At 36.6% G+C, this 25888-nt stretch overlaps 1 protein-coding gene and 1 long non-coding RNA gene across 4 annotated transcripts in view; one reads left to right on the top strand and one right to left on the bottom strand.

Moving 5' to 3' along the window:
• LOC306798629 overlaps positions 1-15818 on the bottom strand; it is a 191275-nt gene extending 175457 nt beyond the window's left edge. The window contains exons 1-3 of the long non-coding RNA XR_013773417.1: positions 15164-15818; positions 13983-14086; positions 12994-13037 (exon numbers count right to left, since the gene is read on the bottom strand). This is a non-coding gene — a long non-coding RNA (uncharacterized lncRNA). The remainder of the gene's footprint in view (positions 1-12993; positions 13038-13982; positions 14087-15163) is intronic.
• Positions 15819-15971: 153 nt separating this feature from the next.
• MMS22L (MMS22 like, DNA repair protein) overlaps positions 15972-25888 on the top strand; it is an 86843-nt gene continuing 76926 nt past the window's right edge. Inside the window, exons 1-7 of one of the 3 annotated variants that reach the window (XM_079297868.1) lie at positions 15972-16044; positions 17298-17490; positions 19549-19674; positions 22841-22893; positions 24316-24403; positions 24498-24675; positions 25781-25874. In XM_079297868.1, coding sequence (XP_079153994.1) covers positions 17312-17490; positions 19549-19674; positions 22841-22893; positions 24316-24403; positions 24498-24675; positions 25781-25874 — 718 coding nt within the window. In that variant the 5' untranslated portion in view covers positions 15972-16044; positions 17298-17311. Of the gene's footprint in view, positions 16045-16173; positions 16252-17297; positions 17491-19548; positions 19675-22840; positions 22894-24315; positions 24404-24497; positions 24676-25780; positions 25875-25888 lie in introns of those variants that run through there. The other 2 variants (XM_079297867.1, XM_079297869.1) reach the window with 2 other exon arrangements.

The following is a 25888-nucleotide window of genomic DNA, read 5'->3' as shown; positions in this document are numbered from 1 at the left end:
TTAGGTTTTTCTTGGAGGTCATACAGCTATTCATTAGATAAGAAGTATCTTGTAAAATATTCTTGAATTACTTCATTTTTATTAGAATTTTTAATTTGTGCTTGGAGTGTCCAAGTTTGATAATGTAGAAAGATGTGCAGATAACAACAGGAAAAATATGCGTGATTATACTGCAAACTTAATCCTGTAATTGAAAATTCTTCTAACTTTTAGTCACCTAAACACACATACACAGAAAAATAGGTAAAAAAAATGAGCAATTAAATGACCAAACATAAGTGAAAAAAGTCTTAATTGCTTACCTATTGTGTAATTAGGTTGACATTGAAGGGGATCAGAGCTCTCTAGAGAACAATAATGCAGCCAACTATACACAAACACATACACATATCTATAAATATGTGTACTTACCCGAAACTCCTGCATACACATGCAGTTGGAAAAAATTAGGCCCTGCTACTTTTCCACAAGAGTGTAGCAATAAGTCTAGGTCTCCAGAACTGCTATAACAAACAACATTCAAGTTGCTCTTTAAATAGTTTCTCCTTCAGGTACTACATTTTTGCCAACACTGTATCAGAGACAGAAACTTTGTACTTAAAGTACTTACCTAAATTCACAGAAATATAGCTAAGCACCTTCAAAAAGAAGCCCCAGTAACTTCCACATCCAGTCTCAAGTCTGTTCCCCTTGTTATGGTACTAAGACAACTTAGAATTTAACAAGCTATGCTTTATAGACTCACAGAATCACAGGATTATTGGGGTTGGAAGGTACCACAGTCATCTGCTCCAGCCTGCCTGCCCAAGCAGGGTCATCCTGGAGCACATGGCACAGCATTTTGCCCAGACAGTTCTTGAATATCCCCTGTGAAAGAGACTCCATAACCTCTCTGAGCAACCTGTTCCAGTGCTCAGTCATGTGCACAGTAGAGAAGTTCTTCCTCATATTCAAATGGAATTCCCTGTGCATCAATTTCTGCCCACTGGTTGGTTGTCCACTGGCCAGCAAGCCCTTCTCTGCAGAGCTGCTTTCCAGCAGGTCAGCCCCAGCCTGTGCTGATGCCAGGGCTATTTTTCCCTAGGTACAGGACTCTGCATTACTTTCTACAGATTACCTTGTCTGGATTTGCAGGACTGTGTCACACATATGTGCTACGAGATTCAAGAATGAAATTGCAAACTGGATTTGAATATTTCCCCTTAGTATCCCCTTTTTTTCCTTCATGCTGTTCATTATGAATGTAAAATATATATATATATATATAGACTTTGATAGACTAAAGGTGGTTATTTATTTGTAAGTGTTGAAGTACTTGAAACAGGTAATATCCCCAATACACATTAAAAGATTTATTTATTTTACTTTCCAGTATATTTGATTTTCAAATCCACCACAAGTAGCCAGGATGGAAGAGCTAGAAAAAAAGGCACTTGAATATCAAAAAGAGTAACTGTGGCAAGTATAGAGCCTTAAGATTTCTTAAGTCATACCATCAAAATTATTTCTAAAAAATAAATAGAAAAGCATAAGATGGAAATACCAGAAAATTTAGATTTCAATATGTAAAACAGAATCTCCATTACACTCGGTTTTCAAAAAGCAGTGGAAAAACACTAAGTTCACTCAATGATTTCCAGAAATAAAACATCTAACAGTCACTTTCATTACTAAAAAGTGGTAAGAAGCTTCAGTCACATAACTGGCATAATCAGAAAAAAAGAGATTACAAGAAAAAAATTTATAAGTATGTAAGAGTGTTTTTTTTCCTTGGAAAATTAATTTCAACATATATCATACAAAATACTCCCCCAAAATACACTGTAAATGCCTCTGATAAAGAAAAGGAATATTTCTTTAAGTGTTCTTTAGGTAAAAATCCTAGAAAATCTTAAGAATCTGGAATATGAACACATCTTGCATGTAGAGTTTTATTACTCTATAAAATCAGCACATGCATGCATCAGTGAATCCAATTTAAATAAACACATTTTTCTACTTATTTTTTCAGGGCTAAATTGTAAGTAGTGCCTGCCTATTTACCTGTATAATTACACTGCTCCCTAACTCTGAACCATTAACCACAATGTAAAACATAGCAATACAAAATAACACTCAACACAAAATCTGTGGATCTGCTATCATCTATTTCTGTGTGCGTGGAGTCTCATTCTCTTTGATGGATCACGACTGGTACGTGAATTTCCATTCTAGACGACTGTTAAATTTCTCGACAAGGTTATCAGATTGGGGCATTTAAATTCAGCCAAAGCAGCAGATGTTTTGTGTTAGTTCAGTGGCTATTCATGAGCACATATAACAGGTACCAGAGGAGTTGTTATCACAGATGATTCTATTAAAGTACTACTACCAACTGTCAACTTTTTACTATTTATCACTTCATGTTTGTAGATATATTCCAATATTTTTTCTTTTCCTAGATTAAAAAATTGATGACATGGAGAAAACATAAAATGACATAATTTTTGCTAAATTTCTAAAGATTTTTAAAGCACTAAGAAAGAAACTTGATGCTTTTTAAAAGCTCGGAAAATGTCTACCTGGCAATAATTGCTGCTTTTTTTTGCTATTGATTAAGAAATAATTGAGGAAAAAGAATGGATTATTTGGGGCTAGGAAAGTGAATAATTCATTGCAAAATAATAAAATATTCACTTGAGAAAACAGTGAATGCTGTAGACCATAAAATAATAGAGATACGAAGAGCAGAGGACAGCAAGGAAATAGGAATGCAGGGCATGTGGTTCAGTTTTCTAGGGTAAGAGTAGAAAGAAACATCAGTAATAGCTTTCCATCAGAAGCTCTTACTCCTAAAAGCCTGGCACCTGACCTGATTCTTCAGGATATGGATCAGGTTTCTATGAATAAGAAATAATGAGTATATTTAAATTAGTTTAAATGAAAGAAACACCATATCTTTACTAAGACACCAAGCTTGGCAGCATTTTTTGTAGACTCTGAGAGAACAAAAAGCTCCTTGAACCAAAGACTATTGTTCCTTTTTACATGGTTTTCTGAAAAAAAATGAGCTGCTTTGCTCAGCTCTTCTTGATCACTTCCAGTAACCAATTCCATCTAAATCCAATACATGGGAAAAGATCTCAAAGATTTAACATTCCTACAAACTTTGTGAAAGCAGACAGCTGTATTGGGTGTCTGCTAGCTAAAAGAAAATGCAACATGAATGCAACTTTTACTTAGTAGTGCAAAACTCCTTAGTAAAGGCCCCCCTTTCAAATAGATTCTCTCTTGTTTAATGCAGGGTAAGTTTATATTGCACCCTGAGTATTAGTCAAGTAAAATATCAACTCACAAATTCAAACCCATAAGCAATATGGATTGATTTAGTCTTACAGGACTATTTGTTAAACCAAAACTCTCTAATTCAAAGCATAAAACCAACCAATATGCTGCTCATTCCACTCTCCATCTCTTTGGCATGCAGCCCACCACTCTTTCTTCTTCTCCCTTGCACTAAGAATCTGGCATTCCTGTCTGGAGTGTGGCTCAGTACCCACTGTCTCCCCCAACCATCCCTCTCAGACTATTGAACAACCTGGTAGTTAAAACGTGCTACATGAAAACACAGATGTGATCGCACTTAGGGATTTCTGCAGATCTTAGTGCTGCCCATCTGCACTGAGAGCGTACCAGTACCTCTCCCAAAACATATCAGACACCTCCAAAGATGAAGGCAGCATTTCAGTGCCAGTCTTTTTAACACTAGATTTTAACAGACATTGAGGAGAAGCAAGAGTGCAGTGGTCACACCAGGTAGCTAAATGTAAGAACCTAAAATTAAGGAGAAATTCAGGTCATAGTAGCATATATGTGCTGCGTTTAAGGGATTTCTGCTTTAGGCTGATTTCCTGCACCATTTTCTAGAATTTATACACTAAACTTCCACAAATCTCGTTTTAATAACCAAGAAAAGCAATCTAATTCTTACTACTCTTGTTCATCAAGAATCAGGCACATAAACAATGTTCAAAATTGGTATGGAATTGAAGTACCTTATACATCTTCTATTTTTTCTAACATTCTGCCAAAAAATGCTGCAAATAACTAGGAAAATGTGCAATGTGTAAGGAAATGTGCATTTTGCTACTCTGCCACACTGTTTTCTTTGCATTTGGATCAGCTTTAAGAACATTTGAATGGGATCAGACCAAAAGTCCAGCCAGCTCACTATCTAGTATAGGATGAAAGCAGGAGTTGGAGAAGACTGTTAGTAACAAGACATGGATCATATCACTTCTGTTATTACTGTAACTTAACAATGCAGAATTTAAACGGGAAAAAATCTCATATCAGATTGCTGTATGATACTGAGCCTCCCACAACAATTCACTTGGCTTTATTAAGCGTTTTTACAGTTGAGTTGGAATGAGAGCAAGTTCATAAACAGTGTTAACACTGGTAAAATAGAATACTGATTTGCCTTGTTAACTAACAACATTTTGAGAAGCCTCAATATTTTGAACCTTGGGTTTCAAAAATCTACTCTTCAAAGTGAATATGGAGAGAGACTCCAATTTGTATTTGCAATAGTGTACTGGGAAGACATCCCAAATATTCGTTCAGATCAAGGTATGTCCCGAAGCAGAAGTAGACAGCAGTATTGCATCAGCACAAAGCTATGCTCAATTTAGCTGCTGTGTTAAGATGAACAATACATCAACTCAGAAAAAAGCAATATGGTAGATATTATTTCTGAGATCCTAGCCAGAGTACCTTCACTTCAAATATAACACAATCAGCTCGATTGACCCTCAGTTTAGGGTCAGGAAAAATCTTGTGGGTTAATTAACATGCTGTTTATTTATAATGGATAGGTGGCTTTCATGTAGCTATGATTATCTCATATATTCAGCTGATTTCTTGCTAATAATAGCTCGCTCTTAGAAGTATTAATATACAGTATTGATTTCAAAAAGATTAAACCACTGTGCTAATATACAAGAGATTATTCAATTAGTAAAGATGACTAGCAATAATTAATCTAAAAATGCTCCCTGCTCTACAGCGAATATATAAAATATAACTTAGCTAAATGCATAAAATCAAAATCAAAATACTCAAAAGCAGTAAAAAATGTGGATTCTAAAATTTCAAGCACAAGAAAAGATTTCCAGAAAATAAAGATTCAGAACACCTGACCTTGAAGTATCTCAAAATGCTGTTATTTTTTAAAAACCCTAATGTAAGTCCATTTTGAATTAAATTGCCAGATTTTCAGTGTAAGTTCTCCAACACATTCTGTTCCACAAACCTGGCAAATTTTTGTTGTCCAACTGCTTTACTGAGCAGTGTTCTGCTCAGGTGTTCTCTATTGGTAAATACCCAAAAAGTTGAATGACAGACAAACAGCGACATTCATTCTCTTTATCAAGTTTATCAGTGAGTTTCCTGTTGGCTTTCTTGTTAACTGTTTCTGCACTATTTATGATATCATAACTTCCATGAAAAATTAAAATCCAGCTTAAATAGGCTCCAGATGAAGTCTAAAGTATTTTCCTCATTTCAACCAACAATATTATCACTGGTGCTCATCATGCCAAACAAACAAACAAACAAACAAAAAATCTCTTTTCTTTTTATTAGTGTAGGAAAAATTTATTCTCAAATATTTGTCTATTTAAATTTCTGCCTCAATGAGCAGCTGTCCATCACACTGAAATAAAACTGTAAATTTTCACTGCTATTGCAAATGATAATTTCTTAGGGCTTGTTTGGTTTTTTTACTAAGAACCATATATTTTTTCATGCACCAAGACAAGTCACTATGCAAGAACTTTTCCCATTAAAGTGCAAGGGTCAGCCATATGTGCACAGAGTGGTGGGGGCTGCTTATAATTCATCCCTTGGTGAAACACAAATACCATTCATTCAATGCACCTCTGAAAACCTGGGGGTTTTTTTTCCCCAAAGAAATAGTGATGAGAGGTCCATAGACTCAGTTCTTCCTCTAAGATAGGTATTCACAATCTCCTGGAATGTTCAGCTTGAATTTGTACTTAGTGTTGAAGTGGGAGAGGTTATTTTTCTAATTTAGTCCACAAAGGATAGCCATATACTGAAAACTAGATCAGTCTGAGCAGGGGACAAACTACAATATCTGGAGTGTTGTTTTACTGGATAAGGTTGACTAAAAGCATCTAGATCTAAATTTAATTACAGCACAATTTTACAGCTTTTACCAATATACTTGAAATTATTAGGCCTAATCTGTTATATGACACCATTGCATAATTTTTATTTTTCAAATAGAATGGCTTCCTTATTTTGGTAAATATTGTTAAATGTATTAGAATATGCAACATGCAATTAGGCATGTTCATTACTTATGCCCAGTACTTAATTTGAGACACATTTTCCAATACCGTTTTCATGATAATGTATTTTCATTTCTCTAGTTTTAGCTTGCTGTGGGACAGCTGTCAATTTGTTCTCATTGCTCTCCACTTTCATTGCTCCAAGCTTAAATGTCATGTGTCAGACTGACAACAAGGAAAGTTTAATGTACTTCTAAGTCTTAAAGGCATACCTGGCAAATTACAGCACAAAACTCTCATCAGGAAACCTCTTAAAAATGTATGTGATTCCTTTCAGTTTTTGTGTGTGTATTTAATAAAAATAGTGGAGACAGAATAAAATTTAAGACATTTTACGAAGTGGAAAACTACTTCTCTCTTGCCAGGAAGAAATTTCCCTCTGGAGATTTCAGGTCTAGTAATCAAACATCATCCTCACCCTTCTATCTTGTATAACCTTTCTCTGCCAAAAGGATAATGCAACTTCTATTCACATCTGGAGACAGGATCATCACAGTAGCATTATTTGCAGTTATCATACAGACTGAGAAGGTTAGATACCAGATAGAGGAACAAAACTCCAGTTTTTTATCCGTGACTGACAGACACTGTAGAATAGTTCCTTTGTACCCTCATGTTAAAGTTTGTTATTATGCACTCTTCAGCCAGAATGCCTGTTTCAGCTATATTTATTTAAAGTTGTTGCTGTCAAAACAAAGATTACATCATTTTACACCCATGTTTTACAAATTAGGTGGCCAGGACATCTGCAAAATGAAGGGTAAGCTCATTTACTTTGGCAAAGGCATTGATATCAACAGATAAAAACAGTATCTGTATTCAGTGCTCTTAGTGCACTGGCTAACAGCTCATATTTGGACAACATGTACTGATTTCTTGGTACATTTTTTAAAGCATTTGTTTTTACTGGTTCCTGCTATGTTTCAGAATGCCTTTAAAGGGAAAGGTCATTCTTTATTCACTAATCACTTTTTCTGAGGGAAAAAACCAACACCACAAACCCTGCAAGTTTAGTAGGAAATAGTTCTAAATATTTTTTTTAGTATAGGTAGCCAAAACATCCTTTTATTACACAGTTCAGACAGCCCTATCCCACATACTGAAATAAGTACCATGGTTAATGAAATCTAAATGGGTGAAGAAAGGCTTTAGGGCTATATAATGGTGTTCCTACCAAGCTCTAAGAAACAGAGCAATGGGAAATCATCTTAAATGTGAGCAAAACATGAACACAAAAACATGACTTAAAATAAATAAAAGACAATATAAAACTAAAGAACACAATTTGAATTTGAAGGCTTCAATGCAAAGCTCCTTCTAATAATTCATATTTTCACAAATTTCTCTTGCAAATCTTGAAATAGAGTTATAAAAAGATGTTTTATATAAAAGATGTTTCACAGGCAGCATAGTAAATGACCCCTTCTGCAAAGTGTTTATCATTTTAAAAATCAACTCTGAAACTGAGTATGAGCCAATAGTCATCTGAATTTTTTTTTTTTTTTTTTTTTTTTGTCAGGTCACATCGAAGCAAAGAGCACAAACCACTGAGAAAAGGAAAAGAGAACATTTCTGAGATTGTTCAAGAATGGACAAAATAGTGTGGTTAGTGTGGTGCTGGAAACCACAGCTGAAGCTTATTGGCAATCCACTTTATTGAATGCTATCTGTAACTCTCAAATTACACCAGTCAAAACTAGCTATTTTGCTTTTTATACACATCTTTGAAAATATGGTTTACACTGAGTGTCTTTGTATGTTATCTACATTTGCATCCACAGAAAACATCCATCTGCTTTCTAAACTTACAGCTTCTGGTCAAGTCAGGAAAAAGAGCTTTACAGACTAGCAAAGTGGGAGCCCAGCCTTTTGTCCCAACACCAGACAATGCAAGGTGAAGAGTGATAGCTGGACTCAGAGAACTGCACCACTTTCAAATTAACTGCCTTCTTTCAAATACTGTCAACTAAAAATCCATGCAGAGGTGGTAAACAAATATTCTGGTTTAAAAAATTCTGCATTAAAAAGTTTGTGATATGGTTTAGTTTAGAGCTTCCCTCTAAACTTCATACTGGACTGCACAGTTGTGCCTCCCATCTCCCCAAGTACACCTTCATATTTTATACAATCAACACAGTACACCAAAATGCTGATATACAGCTGTATTACAACCACTCCCAGCTAAAGCTATTCCTTCTGGGAAAAAAAAAAAACCCTCAGTCTACAGCTGGACTGACACAATCCTACATCTGGACCAACAGAGTCTGTCACTGTACCGCACACCAAAAAGAATTTATGTAGCTGAGAGACTAAAAGCTTTCTGAATAATTTTGTTAGACCTAGGGTCTCTCTGATGAAGTATCATATTGGAGAAGCAAAGATAGTAAACAGACAGCACTGAAGAGAAATATTTTGAGGATAAATTCTGCTCTTCTTGTAGGTGGCCCCTTTATTTTTCAGTTTTCCTGTGCCCTAACCTGTCAACTTCCCAGAATTCCGATGAAATTCTACTGCAGAGAGGTTCTTAAGAGTTGAAAAACCTATGTTAATAAGGATTAGAAGGGTCTCAGTTAAAATTATTAGCTTCACACACTTTTTGTATACCTATTATCAGAAAGAGTCTAAACCCCCTTTATTTTTCCTCTCTAAAAGCACAGAAAAAACCCGTTTTCACCAATGATCTTTCAATCTAAATAGTGCAAGAGACAAGAAAGGGGATACTACAAGAAAACAATGAAGAAAAGAGTGTGATATGAAGATTTCAAGGACTGTTGCAAAAAGGAGAAACAAGAATTTTATGGAGGGATAGTTTGGGAATAGCAAAAGCCTCATGAGCTTCAAAAAGAGCATGGGGAAAAGCTTAAAAAGAAAGGCTGAAAAATTAACACACAAGAAATGAAAGAAAATTTAGGTTTAATGAGGATATGAAGTAGTTCCTGGGATGAGTCAGTACAGAAAATATGCATTGATGATAACACAGAAGAAAAGCCACTTGGAAGCAGCAAGATGCTTTTGTACAGTATTAAGATTCCTACTACTATTTTTTCCAGTCTACTACAGATACAGATAAGAACTGCAAAATTTAATGGATTTACATTTTACAGAAGATTTAATATTTGAACTCATCCAATATATTATGTTATTTCCACCTTGACTTTGCAAAAAAAGCCCAAACTGGTTTATGCTATGAATATTTATCATTATTCTATTTTACATAATATATACATAGGTTTATATATAGGTTGGAATTCTCAATAGTGAGTGAATTATATGGAATTTACAGACTAGAATGCGTATGTTCTACTAGTGAAATATTTCCTAGAGAGCAATAGTGAATATAAATTCATTTGAAATTTCTATCAGATATTCTGACTACTGTCATTCTATTGGCATATATGTTTCAGTGGTGAAATGGATAAATTTGGAATTAAAAATATTATCAATAACCCTTTTTCCACTGTCAGTATATGTTTTCTTTAGTCAACTTTCTTCTTTGTCAATCAAGTTAAAACAATGACTCAAAATGAAGACATCTTGGCATATGTAACTACTATTCCTACTATAATGTAGTACTCCCACTGGCTTTCATGGGAATTACGCATATGAAAAGACTGCATTATTAGGCTAGATTAAGAGAAGACATTTAGAAATACTTAACTCATCATACCACTTCAGTACCTAATATTTATAATGGTACTTAAGCCTGGAGCAATATAAACAATAGTACAAAATACAGCTCCTGATATACAGCTCCAAATATACTACAGATGGATTTTTCTTAACATTTTTCAATGAAATTGAACTGAGTTAAAATTATTTTAGTTGCTTTTTGATATATGAACAGATAAAGAAATATGAATCAGATCACTCCAAAGGACTTGCAATATTCCTAAACCAGAGAAGTCACATGTCAATAAGGTAATAGGGTTACACTGTAAATATATGAACTAGATATCTGTGTAACCATGTAAAGTTCCTTAAAATTTTTCTTGGTATCCCATGTCTTTTTTAACATATTAAACCTGATCTTCTGGAAGCATAGCAGTCATCTTTAACTCTTCAGACAGATGATTTCCATTTTGACTTCATAAGTGTGGTTCACCTCCCATGCCATGACAACACAAGGATAGCATGAACTATCTTCCTCTGACCCAGGAAAGATATTAGGCCCTTCCTTTCTCTGAGCTAAAATTGAATGGACCTCTACTTTACTGTAACAGACTGGGTAGACAACAACTGACCCTTTCCCAGATGCATAGCTCAGATGTAGTCAATCTTTTAGGCTAGTTGAATGGGATAACCTCTTAATAGTTTCTTTTTTTTTTCTTTTTTTTTTTTTAACCTAAAACATACTGCTGCACAGCTAACTCTGGACTGTAATTTTTGATTGCTAATAACACCCTAGCACTTTTGTAAAAAACTGTTCTCACCCACCTGTAACAGTGCCTCAAATTCAGATTGTCCAAACTGACTGGAAAAGTTCAAATTTGAACTTCTAGCCACCCATCTACATTATAACACAGGCACTGTTATAAAAACTATCTGCAATAGTACTTCTACAGTTTGAAACAATCCTCTGAGGATTCAACACTTCAGATATTTTTTACAGCTTGATAGCTCACATCTGGACACCACTAATCAGGTCAGTCACAGGTACTTATCTTATGAGACAAGGATATTGGAAACAATATCCATGAAGACTCCTCCTAGAAGCATAAATCCTTGAATTAAAAACCTGTTAAAACACATGCAGCACCTTTTCCAGTTGTACTGTAGATACCCTAGACTGTATCCTGGGTTAACAGATGTCTTTGTACACACCACAATGAAGTTATTGCGTTAAAATTTTCTTAGGGAAACTAGATTTTCTTAAGAAGTGACAAACCACATTTCATTAAGTGAAAATATAGAACTTATATGGCATTTGAAATCACATCTATGTCCAGAAGACTAGATTTCAAGAAAGTAGAAATAATGAGAATCAAGAGCACAGCAACAAGAATTAAAGAAATACAAGAAAAATATTTGGATTCTTTCTATACAGAAGAAAATAAAAACCAGGGATTGCTTAAAAGAATAACACAATGGAAACATGACTGAGAATCTCAAATACATAAGAATCTGGGGCAAAGAGGAAAATAAAAATTCCTGTAGCCACTAACTAACAAAAGTTAATGTGTTAACTTACTTTTAGCAGGTTAAGTTTAAGATCAGAAAGCACAGAAATGGTATAATGAAAGACTAGTGAAATAGATAATTTACTTAGGTAAGAAATCATAACAAAACTTTAGGCAGACAGGCAAGTGCTCACTTAAAAAGACAACTTATATTGATTGTGACTTTAGAGAAAGAGTGAGGGGCAGGTCTGATCCTTTTTGGGAATAAATTTCAATTGTATGATTCCATGCTAAAGTGACTGAAGAAATATAGCCATGTAGTGACCCACTTGCTGTGGGATCTTGACATGACAGGAAAGACTTTTTCTGGAAAAGACCAAATCAAGTTTTTCATGTGTACAATCATTTGGATTTTGATATAATATATCTAGCTACATTGATCCAATCTGCAGCTTCTTTATTCAACAGTTTAATGATAATGACTTTCAGGGCTGGACTATATACAACCAATATCTGATCCAGCCATAGGATATAGGATTTTGCTTGCTAAGAGGAATTACTTAGTAATATGTCCCATGGCCCTGAGGTCAAACAACATTAGCAACAGCTGCTAATAACACTGAATTCCAGATGTAGATTACGATGAAAATTTTAAAGGAATTAGTTTTACAATATTTTGCTTTAAAAATCTAGATGTACTTCAAATTCTTATTCTCTACTTTACTATTAAGTTGAGATCTTTAGTGGTTTCTTTGTTTTTAAATTAAGCCTAAAACTTTTTACTGGCAGATCAACTTTAATAATTAGAATCACAATCCTGTACAAAGGCCACAAGCCTTTGGAAAGTTACCACTAAGTAAAGAACCTTCTCTAGTCTGTTATTTTGTTTAAAAAAAAAAAAGTGTGATTAATGGGAGAACACGGGACAAATGTATAACTCCCAGTCTGATTAGCAACTAAGTATGGAAAAACTATCATTTTCCAGCTTCATTTCAATATTCTTGCCTATTATTCTACAATAATAAGCGGCATGTAAAAGTAGGAAAGTTACACAGCCATACTTATTCCCTACATTTAAATCACTTGATCTAAGACCATGTTAATGATCCAAGGAAAAAAGAACAAGCCTTCATCACAGTTCATCTTTTGGATGGTGACAACTAAACTACTAGAAAACAAAGTTTTTAAAATACATAAAGACCACGACAGCTGAAATAGGTACAACAGCAATATAGCGAGTATCAGGTGTTCTCAAAGTTTCCACACATAACAAAGTAGCTCCCATTCAAAACATCGTAATTTGACAAAGTTACAAACGTCAGTGCTCCAAGTGAAATCCTTTAAAATACATCTCACCTATAGATACACGATTGCTCTCTGACAGTGTGTACATGACTGCCCTTTTCACAACCATACAAAGAGGCACCAAACGCAGCTCCGCCTCCACCCTCCCATCAGTAAAGTTGCCAAAAACACGGTCCCGAGTGAAAGGAGCCCCCGGGTTGGGGCTGTGTACTCACCATGGCAGGCTAGTTTGGGAGACTTTCTTCCCCTCCCCCTGCACCTACGCACAATGAGGGAGAATGGAGAGCAGTTTCAGCATTAAATTTGAACTTCCCTGCTTTTGTTAGCATGAGTCACCACCTTAACATTATCTCAGCTGTAGACTTTTATCTGTGAATATCTAAGCCCTGTCTTGTGGAAAACTAATTACTGAGCCACTGAGAGGCTTCATAATGTCCTGCATTTAAGTCCTGAACATCATACATAATGCATAGGAAGCAGTCGCTGCACTCTGATTACAGAACACTGTCATTAAGAGAGCAAATTAAAGATGTGAATAATTCACTGGCTGAGCTTATTGTCAGTGCTGCATTGTGAAATTAGAATTTCTAATAAGTACTGCAATTTTTTTAACCCAATTAACACAGAGAACATCTTGAGTCTGATTAGTACAATAAAAATTATTACCTTATTCTTTTGCTTCACAACAGCCAAATTAAATACTGTACTTAATTATGCAGCATTCATCGCTTCTGTGCTAGAAATAATAATAATAAAAAATTCTCACTATCGCTTTAATAAGACTTCCAATATTTAGAGTGCAACTGAAAAATACAGCATATGAATCTCCTGCACAATTTCTTATCACAAAGTTACTGGCTTTTTTTTACAGACTTTGAAAATAGGGTTTAATATCAGCAGCCGACCATGATGTCACTGCTGAACTCTTCTCTGGAAACAAAAAGGTATTCAAAAAATCCCACAAAACGACCCTTCTGAACAAGCTCTGAATATATATTGTGAATTAACTTTCTCTGGGTTGATGTGAAGGAAGAAAAAAAAAAAAGCATTACCACTCACTGCCTTGAAATCTAATACACAAATATACAAACATAGAAACATGCACACACACACACACACAGACATACATATATATACAGGTTGTTTCAGAAAAGATGCTTGAGAAATATACTAGGAAAAAAACGAGCTGGATCAGCTCTCTTACCTCAGTTCCCTCTTGGCATGGGATAGATAACATCCTTTCATCCCAGAAAGGAAAAAAGTCCGATTCAACATCCAGCATGTTGATTTTCCCCCACACGATGCCTGCTGCCATGTTAAATAAAGAAAATGATCACTGAGGATGCAGCTTTTGTCTCCAAATATTTGAATACTGCCTTTTAGTGACAAGGACCCCAGGAACCTTCGCACATCTGGCAGCAGACACCACTGGCTGCAGCTGCTGCAATGGGATTTTTCCTCAACCCTATTTCATTTCCAGCTCCTTTTTCTTCCCCATCCTGAGGAAGTTTAATCACCAAGCATGGCTGGGGAAGAAAAAAAGAAGGAAAAAAAAAAACCAAAAAAAAAGGAAAGGTGGCATTGCAATCATAAGCTTTCTTTGGTTTTGTCCTAGAGACAGGGACTGCAGCAACCACCTTGCATCTTTGTCTAGTTATTTTAGCATGTGCGTGCAAGAGGAGAGAAAAAAAAAAAGACTGAAAATTATTCAGGCATAATGCAATAGACATAAAGAGACAAAAAGACAAGGAGAGAAAGAGAGGGGAAGAGAAAGAAGGAGAGTGAGGGAGGGAGAGGAAACAGAAAGACTAAGAGAGGGAGAGGGGGCTGTCAGTGCAGATAAATCTGCATATGGAAATCAGGGTTATCCTGGGTACAGTTTTATTTAACCATGATGTACTGTTTTTTTAATTAGACAGGAATTTAAAGAAGGAAATGAGAGATTCTTACAGACATAGGAGCAAATGAAGCATTTTAAATCACAGCAAAGCTTTCAGAGCTAGCTGTAGCAGCAACTGCAAAACTTTTTATAGCAACTTTCTTACTAGAAGGAAGTTTCGTGCACTACTGCTATTTTGCACCCAAAATCCAGGCAAAACTGGAAAAGCATTCATTTTGAAATTAAATCAAACCACGGCAATGCAAAATAATACAACATATTCTCTTTAAAAAAGACCAAGAAGCCACTAGGTGCACAGTATGCACTTTAAGATATGCCAGGCACAGGTTTTTAGGACTTTTGCCCTGGCCCCCACTCTATGGTGACTGTCACACCCAACCGAGTAAATGATGGGAGTGATACCTAGCTTGAATTTCAAGTGCACTAAACGCCACTTCCCAAGCTTGATGAGAAGAATAGTGTGTGTTTGGGGATATGAGCATTACCTGACAGACATAGGAAGGCTGGATCCAGATCTGTAAGGCATCAGAAAAGATAAGGAGGACCTCATGCCCGTCTCTGTGAAGGAGCATGGGAATGAGTGAACTGAGGAGAAGGGAAATGAGATTCAGGAAAAGTCTAGACAACAAAGACACTAGAGAAAGGTAGGGGACAATTGCAGTACAAGGGAACTTACAGGAAGGATGGAGCAAGACTATTTACAGCAGCATGTAGTGATAGGACAAGGGGGAGAGGGTTCACCTTGAAAGAGAGTAGGTTTAGACTAGATATTAGGAAAAAAATCTTTATTGTGAGGGTGGTGAGGCACTGGAACAGGTTGAACAGCGAGGTTGTGGATACCCCATCCCTGGAGCGGTTCTAGCCTAGGCTAGATGAGGCTCTGAACACTCCGGTGTAGTTGAAGTCAGCCCAGGAGGGTTGGAAGTAAATGATCTTTAAGGTCCCTTCCAACCCAAGCCACTCTATGATTCCATGATTTTGCGAGCACAGGGGAGGCAGCTGAACAGCAGCACCAAGATGGTGGCGCTCATGCGCGAGGTGCCCAGAAACCACTGGTGGCGGCCAGCCCGCCAAGGGACGCCCAGCTCATCGCGGAAACCCGGCGGCCTGCCAGCCCTGGGAGGAGCGGCGGGCGGCGCTTCGCCCTGCGCTGGGCGGGGCGGGACGGGGAGAGGCCGGCGGAGAGAGCGGGGAGAGAGCGGGCGGAGCGGGCTGAGGAAGCGCGGCCGGGGCGGAGCGGCCGGCCGCCAATGGGCGCCTTGGCGCCTGCGCATTGCGCGCGTGGCGGCGGCGCGCGGGCCGTACGGAAAGCGCCCGGGCGCGGAGCGGGAGCGGCGGCCCGGGAGCGGCGGCCCGGGCGGCGCAGGTACCGCCGGTACCGCCGGGTCCCTCTGGAGTCGAGCCCCTCTGCAGCCGGTCCGGGGCCGGCCCTGCGGGGAAGCGCCTCCGGGCAGAGGGCGGCGGCGCGGGGCCGAGGCATTGCGCGGGCGGGTCGGGTTCCCGCCGCTTTGCAGCTCCTGCCCGCGGGTTGCAGCCCCCCGGAAGGTCCTGCTTGGAGGACAAGGAGGTTGAGGTGATTAAAGTGATTAATTGCTGCATCAGGGGGTGTTGGACAAGTACGGAACTGATGGGAGTTGTGGCCAGGAAGAGCTGCCCTGTTATGTAACTGCTCCCCCGTGGTTTTCTAATGTTTGGGGCGGTTTTGATACCCTGGACTGCACAGGCTTTCCCAAAGAGCTCTCGTGGTTCAGAGCATTCCCTTCAGCTGCGCCAACACCCCTGCATAGGGTCCTGGAGCATAGAAGTCGTTCTTTCTCTGCTTGCACATACACCTGATGTTAATGGATGTGAGAAAGTAGAACAGAAATTGGTTTTTTTCCTTCTTTTTTCCTTGACCTTATTTTTTAGTTAAGCTTCTGTATTACCAACCTCTAGCTATGGTTTATACTAATTTCTGCAAGAAGTGTATCAAAATCTACCAGAAAAGTAGTTGAAATCTTAAGAATTTTAGTTATATTGTTTGTGTATTTTATAGGACTCTCTGACACCTGTTGCCTAGTTCTGCTCTTTCAGTATATTGTATAAAATATGAATACACTAATATTAACTGCGAAGTGAGCTTCTTTTGGACATGGTAATCCTTCTTTGGTTTTGTTTCTCTTTTTTCCGATTCCTAGGTAGTTAGATTTCTTTTAATACTGGGAGCCTGCAATACATGGTGTACTTCCATAGCATAGCTACTCTGGCCATAATATGTTGGAATTAGCTTTGTAATGCATTCCTGCCTCATATTGTAATCTACTGCTAGTCTAACCTCATCACTAATTAATTTAGAGAGCTAAACCAGAAGAAAATGTACCAGTTTGGGTTTTTTTTAAAGTCACCAATGTGTCTTCTTGAACAGGTTCTGTTTGATGATGAAGATTGACTGCACAAAGTGGCAGAATTGTGTGGCAGGGCATGTGACCATGATTTTCCTTCTTGGTGGTGTCTCGGCTTTTATTTCAGTGTTGTGGTTGGTCAGATCTGTTTCCTCACTTGAGCTGAAGGACGATGTGGAATTGTAACAGTGAGAAATTTATTTGAAGTATTTTTGTATTTATGTTGTTTATTTTCTAGGCCAGGCGAAAACAATGGAGGATGACTTTGGTGCTTTCTCCACATCCCCATTTCTCACTGAAAGCTTGGAGCTGGCGATGGAAGTGGAGAATGAGAGCTCAGGGCCATCTTGCTTTTCCTGTGCTGTTGACAGCCAAAATGGAGGGAGAAGGTTCTCTGCAGAGTCTTATTTAGCAAGTGGGTCTCTTAAGAGGTATGGGATTTTTTTGAATTGCAAATATAACAGCCTTTTAAGATGTTATTTCCACTCATGTTTGGTGCCTTTGAATGTCGACAGGTTTCTTAATCAGTTTGTTCTTCTGCTCTTCTGACCCTGAAATCAGTTTTGTGATACCAAAGTGGGAAGGGCTGTTGTGTTGATCAACAGCTTTGAACAGTGCTCTAGGTGCAGTTCTTAGCTTTATGAACTTACTTTTAAGATACTGTAATAAACACTTACAAGCCTGTTAGGATAATTCAAAACTGGCCTGTTGGACAGCAGCAGCTAAGATCACTTAAATTTCTGAGGAGGCTTCAGCACTGCTTTTCCTAGTTCATGTGCTCTATTAAATGCTGGCCATTTTTCTTTCTTTTATACTCTGCCTGGCTTTCCCAGATCCCCTAGTGGGGACTTGCCCTGTAGGTTTGAGAAAGGCCATCTTTCTCCAAGCTGCACCCAGTCTGAATTTAGGGTTCTGAGGTCATAGGCATAGCAAATAAGTATTTTCTGTGAGACTTTAAAATGTTACTTTGGTTTACTTGTTATCTGCCTTATTGTCTGTCATTCAGCTTAGTTTTCTGTGCTGTCTGGCATCTTACAGGGGTCATCTTGTTTTTCCTACAAAAGCCTAGTCTTTCTGTCTGTCTGTCCTCCTGCCTGACTTTGTATTTTGTGTTTCTACTTTTTTTTCCAGTGTTTTCTGTAAAGGCTCAAGGAGGGGTTCCACTGCACCTCCTTCTTTCTCTGCCTTATTTATCATAGTTGCATCAGAGCATGTTCATTCAAACTTATGTCAAGTAGATGACTGAGGCATCCTGTATCTGCATGAATGTATCAGTTATGAATTCCACATTGACAAAGGACCATTTCACTTGAAATAGTTTCTGTCATTAAAACTCACTGAGGAGCTTGTATATAGACCGGTCACTATAGTTGTGATAACACTGTTCTTCTGTTGTGTGTTTATGTTGTCTACCTGGATTGCAAAGTCCCCCATGTGAGAAAAGCCTCCATGTGAGGGACTCTTCTGTCTTTGTTCCTTGGAACTGGAGTAGCTGAATTCAGCTGATAGAGGCTTCAAAACAGCCTAGTGTTCAAGAAATTACCAAGTGAACTAAGGTGTTTAGGGAGATTGAGCCAATTATTCAGCAGATTCTCTATTTGCCTCTGTGAATGAAATTGGCAACAGTGCATAGTTCAAGCAGAATATGAATTTGGTGTGTAATGTAATGGAAGCTAAGTGCTTACCTAGCTTTTTTTTTTAATTTTTAAATGAATTTTTTTATATATTGTAGAATTGAGCTTCATCTGTGTGGGATTATTTTGTGCAAGGCAGTGGGAAAATTCTGAAATAATTTGCTGTGCTGTCATGCAGTTTGCTGTGATTTTTTTTTTAATGCATATTAATGAACATTTTTTTATTTGCACAGTTTTAATTTTTAACAATACAAGTGCCTGATTTTCTCCACTGTGATTAAAATGGGAATTCTGGTGTTATTTAATTTTTCTTTAGCAAGAGCAAAGGGCAATTATGGCCTAGTGTTAGCTTAAGTTATATAGACAAGGTCCCATTTTGACCCTTATCTGTTCATCTGCCTAAAAGTATGCTTTTAGCAGTGTGCTCAGTATAAATATTATTAAATGTATGAAAATGAACAAATATATGTTCTAGCATTAATTACTAGGTATGTAGTGGTGCCTTGAGACATATAGAGCTGTGCATTATCTTACATGGCAGCCTTTTCTCTTCACAGTCTGTATGTCTCAGCCCCTTTTTAAGTATGAAAACACTTCTAGGGGGTTACCTATTATTTTTTGTTTCCAAAATATACTGTGACCTGTGACTATATTCTGTTTTTTATGCTTTTGAAGCTAGGAGTTGTTATATTTCTATAGATCGTACTGCTCTAAAAGGTACAACTGTTTTTAAGACATCTGTCATGTTGCTGATATATTCAGAAAGTATTAGTGATACATTAGCCAACTGTAGATATTGTACTCCATAGGTTTATTACTGGAAAATGTATGAATATTGTTGTCTCTGTTTTGCAGAGTTTTGCTGAGACTAGATCCTTCTCCAAATGACTATGAAGAAAATACAGTGGAGTTGTTTGGCTTTCAGTGGGTCACTGAAATGGCATTAGTTAAATCCTGTGGATTTCTCTTTGGATTACTCAGGTATGATAACATTGCATTTTATAATTAATCCACATCTGTAATTATATCTACTGTAAGGGTGTAACAAACCTTACACATCTTTAAAGGTAACATCATAAAAGACTGGGCTGTACAAGGCTGTGCAATCTAAAAAAGATTAATGATGTCTGTTTAATGCTTCAGTAAGTGATGGATAAGACACAGATGGAATTGCAGGAAGAAGTACATTGTGTCACAGATTCTTAATATTATGTGACTTAATAATAAGTTTCTAAGTAGTGTGATGCGTATCTGAGGCATCACCAGATAAAAAAAAAATTAAGTGTAGTTATTATAACAGAGTGTTGGCATTCTCTAGGTTCAGAATTATATGAATAGACTATGCAAGATTTCCTTGAATGGGATTGTGCTACCTATATAATTGAAGTTGTCTTTTGAAGATTTTTAGTCCTTTTCTCTGCATAAAGAAAAGTGGAGGTTAAAAATCAAATACTATAAATGCTGGATGCAGTGCTTTCTTCAATTGTTTGGATTAGGATAGCTTCAGCAATCTCTTCAGATACAGTTACTCAGTGTTTGACTAATTCAATGTAGATGCTTAATCTAGTCAATGCAAATACACAGATCACTGATAATCCTCTTTGCTACTGATAATCCTCAGGATGTACAGCACATACAGAGAGTGGAGGGGAGAGGAGCTTTTGTATGATTTCACAAATATATGTGATGTATTCCATTGTTCCTTTCATTGCAGTGGATTCTTCCATCCCTTTGACCAAGGGCATGATGTGCAACATGATTAATAGGGTCTGGCTTATTGGAACATGATGACATAGATGACTGGAAATGTATTAAAATCACTATTGTTTAGCTTTGTTTGTTTGATGCAATCTTTGACCTCACGTGCTTTTAAAAAACCCCAACGTGATAAAGGGGGAGATAGGAGTATAATTAAGTTAAAAGTTTCAGTGTTTAGTCTGATTTTTTTTTTTAACTGTTCATTAGCAGAAAATCACTGCACAGTGACACAGGAATATTGAATTAAATAGCTATTTTTAAAGGTTTTTTTCCCTGTAATGTAAATTGCTCTGTAATTATAATAGAGATTAACATAAGTCATAATGTATTTTATTATGGTTTTTAAGTTATTCAAGCTGTACATTCTTTGAAACCTACTGACCTGGTAGGAATAATGAATTTCAGCTAACTCCTAACTGAGTGTTTGGTTGCCAAGTTGTCTTTTGGTGTGACAAGTCCCTCTGGAAAGGGGGATGTCTCTGCAAAGGCATTCTGTTAATTTGTTCAGTCATAAAATGAAACAGTTTCATTTATAGACCAGTTGACAACTGAAGGTGGAAAGGCTCCTTTTTCTACTGAGGAAATTGAATATGTTAAGTACAAGTTACAATAGTTTTTGGGGATAGGGTAGCTGAAAATAGTTAAATTTATGAAGTACAGTTAATATCTAATACTTAAAGAAAGCTAGTCTCTTTTAATGTCTGATATTTTATTTAATATTGTAATTTAAAATTATTAACTGTTTTTTAATATTTTAATGAAAGTATACTGCAGAACTGCAAGTTAAAATAATCATTGCATAGTAAAAATACTCAGTTGTGAGTTTTCATGTGATAAAAGTGTGAGTCAAAGTGAATGAGACTATGTAACTATTTAAGTGGGTATATTAAGATAATATATCTTTGATAAATAAACAGAAGTACCAGTTTAATTGTTGAAATGTGTTTGCAAATCAAATGATTTAATGATTAACAGCCATGAGGATCAATCCTTGAGGTACAAATGCAAATTGAATTTTAAATTATTTATTTAAATAATTATATTTTTGTTATGTTTCTTGTGTCCAGTTTCTTCTTTAATTTTATCAGCCCACTTATTCTGTCTTTGTCAACTCACTGGAGAGTCTTTTTCTTTTCGTTTTTTTCTGTGCCACTCCTTTCTGGTACTTTCCTTCTCTAAACTCCAGTCTCAACACCCCTGTCTCATAAAGTCCTCCTGCTTCAGACTTCCTTCCTTAACATGGTTAAAATCCTTGAAAAATCCAGGCAGAAATTCTTCTTCAATTTCAAAACAAACAAAAAACTCTACAACCCCCCTAAATAATGGAAGTGTAGCTGACACGGCCTTATTGAAGAAAGCCAGAAAGAGTTAAGGGAGATCATTTTACTGTGTTTTCACTTTAATATGCAAGTTAAAACCTGTAGTTTTGTGTCTTTTAGATGCTTCTTGTGTCTTTTAAATGCTTCCTGGTTTTCAGGGATTTTTTCTTAAGAACATTTGATTTGTGTTAGATCCAAGTAGCCTATTTTAGAATCCTTCAGTAGTTATTGCCTTGACTGTATAAGAAATGAGGCAGAGAGCTCCCTTCTCAATTTATGCAGCATTTTCTTTCAAAAGTCTGTCTGACACAGTTGTGTTTTTCATATATCCAGTTTAGTACTGCTTTATCTTTGTGGAGATTGCACTGAAAGACCACTTGCAAATAGCAGTTGTTACAGAACATGGCTGAGTATTTACGTATGTTACTGCTTTTTTTAAAATATTCATTTGCAGTGGCACTTAGCTTCTTTAAAAATGTTCTCTTTCCTCTCCAAAACTGAACTGAGCTTTAACTTTGCTAAAGACACCTCCTTTTATTCTACAGTATTTGTTACTGTTTATGCTTTCTGCTGGAGTTAAGGGGCTGACCACCCTAAGCAGAAAATGGAAGAAGCTGTTGACAGGATGTACTAATGCACATTCACAAGTGGATTAATTTAGTGTGTGCTGAGTGTATGCTATGAGGACTAACTTTTAGGTTTATTCTGTAGTCAAATATGAAGTTAAGTTATGCTTGTGGAAAGACAACTTGCAGGGAATGGCTTTTGGGGGTATTTGTATTGGTTTTTGCCTTCCCAGTATTTAGGCAATTGTTGTAGGTTTTTTTGTTACTGTGTTTAATGATTTATAAACGTGCAAAAATTCTATTCAATGTCATCCCTTCACACTTGGATATGTCCATTGCTTTCCACTGAAACTCTTTTCTAGGTTACATTTCCATAAGCTTTTTCAGAACTATAGAGCAAGAAATACTTCTTACCTTTCTCTGTTCTATTTTGAGCTTACTAAAGTGGAGTTAAAAAACTGTTACCTATATAAATACCATAAATCTTTATATTTCTTTTATTAGGCAACAGATATACAGACTGGAAAACCTAGTACAAATGAGCTCTTCTGATTTTGGTAAGTTTTACGAATTTAATTTGGCATTGCAATGGGCAATTGACTGCCTTTAATGAAAGAAGTAAATTCTCACAGATCAGGCTTGTGCTTTGACTCTTGACCAAGGGATTTGGGAGTGTGCCTCAGAGCAGCATAAGCAGCAAGAAGCTGCAGTAAGGGTAGAAATGCAGGCAGCCAAGTGAGGTAATATAGCAGGCTAATACATAGTTGAAATGTTGCAAGTCAGTTTGGAAACAGATTTGCCTGTATGGTAAATGCACAGGACAATGCTTGCTGACCTTAGTGGGGCACTTTGCATTAATTTGACTTAAGGTGTCACCCCTAGAGCAGAATTTGGCAAAACTTAACTCTTTTAATTAAAATCAGAAAATTTCATCAAACATCCCAAGAGTTATTGTAGTTAAGGTAGTGGCTTAGAAATTTTTTTCAGTGTTTCATTGACTTAGGTTTAAACGAGTTTGTTATATTTGCTTAGTTTAGAGTTATTTACCAACTTGATTTATCTTTGCAGTAGGATCAATAAAATGGGATCACTACAAAATGCTTTGTTTCAATTAAATTCTGAGGCATGAGAAGCAGCATGATTCTGAAGGATTATTGCAGCCTTGGGCTTATTGTAAGTTGAAGGCTGAATTACTTAGCAAGTTGAGAAGTTCAGTAATTACTTTGAAATAAACTGTCTATAGTGTCTTCTCATTACAGATAACATGCTAGTGTTCTACGAGCGAATATTTTTACACATTACTATTTTTTATTACTGCCAGAGTCTGCCATTTAAATAATTGATGTGAATTTATCATCAAGTTTCTTTCATATGCAGTTATTGATAATATCAAAAAAATCTAACTTTTTTAACATAAATGGAAATAGCCTGTTTTAAATTACATTTATACTTTTATATTCTAGCTGGACATCAAGAAACTATTCTGTAGGGGTTTTTTTCACTTAAATTTAACACCTGCTTGGTTGTCTTTTCTTCTTTGTATCCTGTCCTTCCATTTGTCAGTTAAGCTAGTAAAATGAAGAACTTGAATTTTGTGCTTTGCACCAGGATTTCTTTCTGAATCCTGTTTAAGCCTGTCAAGTGAAAAGGGTGCTGATAAATTGTTTTACCCATGTCTTTACTGAAGGTGTCTTGGAAGCAGTCAGGAAGTGGGGCAGTAGGGCAGGATGATTTCTTCTAGCACTGAGTGCTTACCCTCACCTTTCCTGAGGGTCTTCTTTTCTATCTATATCTGGACATGTGCCATACGAGAGATGGTAAGAGAAAGAATGGATCCCTCTAGCAAGATGACATTTAGAAGTGGATGTTTATCATCAGTCACCTCCCAAGTTGTCCGCAGAGGATCTTTCCAGTGGTCTGGTTTAATTGCTGTGGAGATAGTCACATCTGCTTTCAGCTAATTATCTCTTCTACTTCAGGTCAAGCTGCACACTTGCACTCAGAAGCAGAAAGCATCAGGCATCAATGCCTTAAGTTTTTACATTATGTGAAAGTTTTCATCTTCAGGTGAGATTCACACATTTTTCTAAATTGAGTACTGATCTTTGTGTAGCTGCTGCTTACCTGTTTTCTGATTGTGTTTATTTTTCTGTACATTCAGGTATCTGGAACCCCCTAAAGTGGAAAATGATGGAATGCTGCATCCTTATGAAGAGCTAGAAGCTCAGTTACCATCAGTGTTGGTAGAAGAGCTTCACGCTTTGACCGTGCACATTGGTCACCTTCGTGAACTACCTAGTAATGTTCTGGCAGCATTTACTATTCAAAATCAGGCAAAGGTTGGTGTCTTTATATAATTTTCATTTTTCATCTGGTGTTATGTATTAAATGTGAAAGATTTTTTTTTTTTTTTTTTTTTTTTTTTTTTTAAAGTACCATCCTGTACTTGGTAAACACAACTAATAAAATCTGGAATTTCTGTTGTTGCTTTATCTATTTTCATTTTATAGCTTTAGAATTCTTCCTGTAGTATACAAATGATAATTACAGGTAGATAATTAGGCTTGAATTAGCATAGCTTGTTTTAAAAATTCCATGGTGTTTTTCTGTAGTAATATTTAAAATTTCTGAGCATCCCAGTAGGAGGGGCGCTTCCTTAAAAATGCATTCTGAAGTCTGACTCAGAATGAGAAAAGATCTTTTACACTAAGAAAAGTGCAGATGTGGAAGGAGGCACAGCAGCATTAAATATTAATGAAGTGTATACACTGTTAGGATTTGTGCATACACACATCCAAAATACCTTCAAATCTTTTATAAAGATAGAAAAGGAATTTCAGGCTTGTATTTTATTAACTAGTATCTGGAGAGGAATGATCCACTGAGAAGCAGCATTTTGAATCTTTGTTTAGCTTGTTAGTAGCAGTTGAGCTGATGAAAAGGTAATTTGAAGTAAACTTTAACGAAGATAATACTAAAATTTCGGACTTGTTTTAAGGGCTCACTTTAGCAGTTTTTGTGCTATCTAATGCTTCTCTGTAAAGAAAAAGTTAGCTAAAGGTGTTGTAATTTGTCAAGCTTGAATCAAAATTTCATAAATAGCCTTTTCCAGACAGAATGATAATGAAACTTTGTTTCTTTTTCTTTCCTTGAACTGAATGGCATGTTTGTATGTTGCATTGTAGTTGATCAGAGATACTCATAATGTTCATTGCAGACTATCTTAGAATGTCAAGTCCAACCATTACTCCAGTACCTCCACATTCTCCACTAAACCACGTCCCCAAATGCCACATCCACGTGTTTTTGAATACTTCCAAGAATAGTGATTCCACCACTAAACCTGAACAGCTTGTTCCAAAGCCTGATCACCCTGTCTTAGTACAGTATTCAGAATTCACTAAAGAAATGTTTAATATAAGTAAATAATATTTCTGTTCACAGGTCTTTCCTCCAGCATGGCACTTACTACATCTCCATTTGGATATTAAGTGGCTAGTATTAGAAGTTCTTCATGTACTAGGTGAAAAATTGAAGAGTGAGTATGCAGGC

The sequence above is a fragment of the Erithacus rubecula genome (assembly GCF_903797595.1).
Source record: "Erithacus rubecula genome assembly, chromosome: 2".
NCBI lineage: Eukaryota > Metazoa > Chordata > Aves > Passeriformes > Muscicapidae > Erithacus > Erithacus rubecula.
This window is presented reverse-complemented; position numbering and strand designations above follow the sequence as displayed.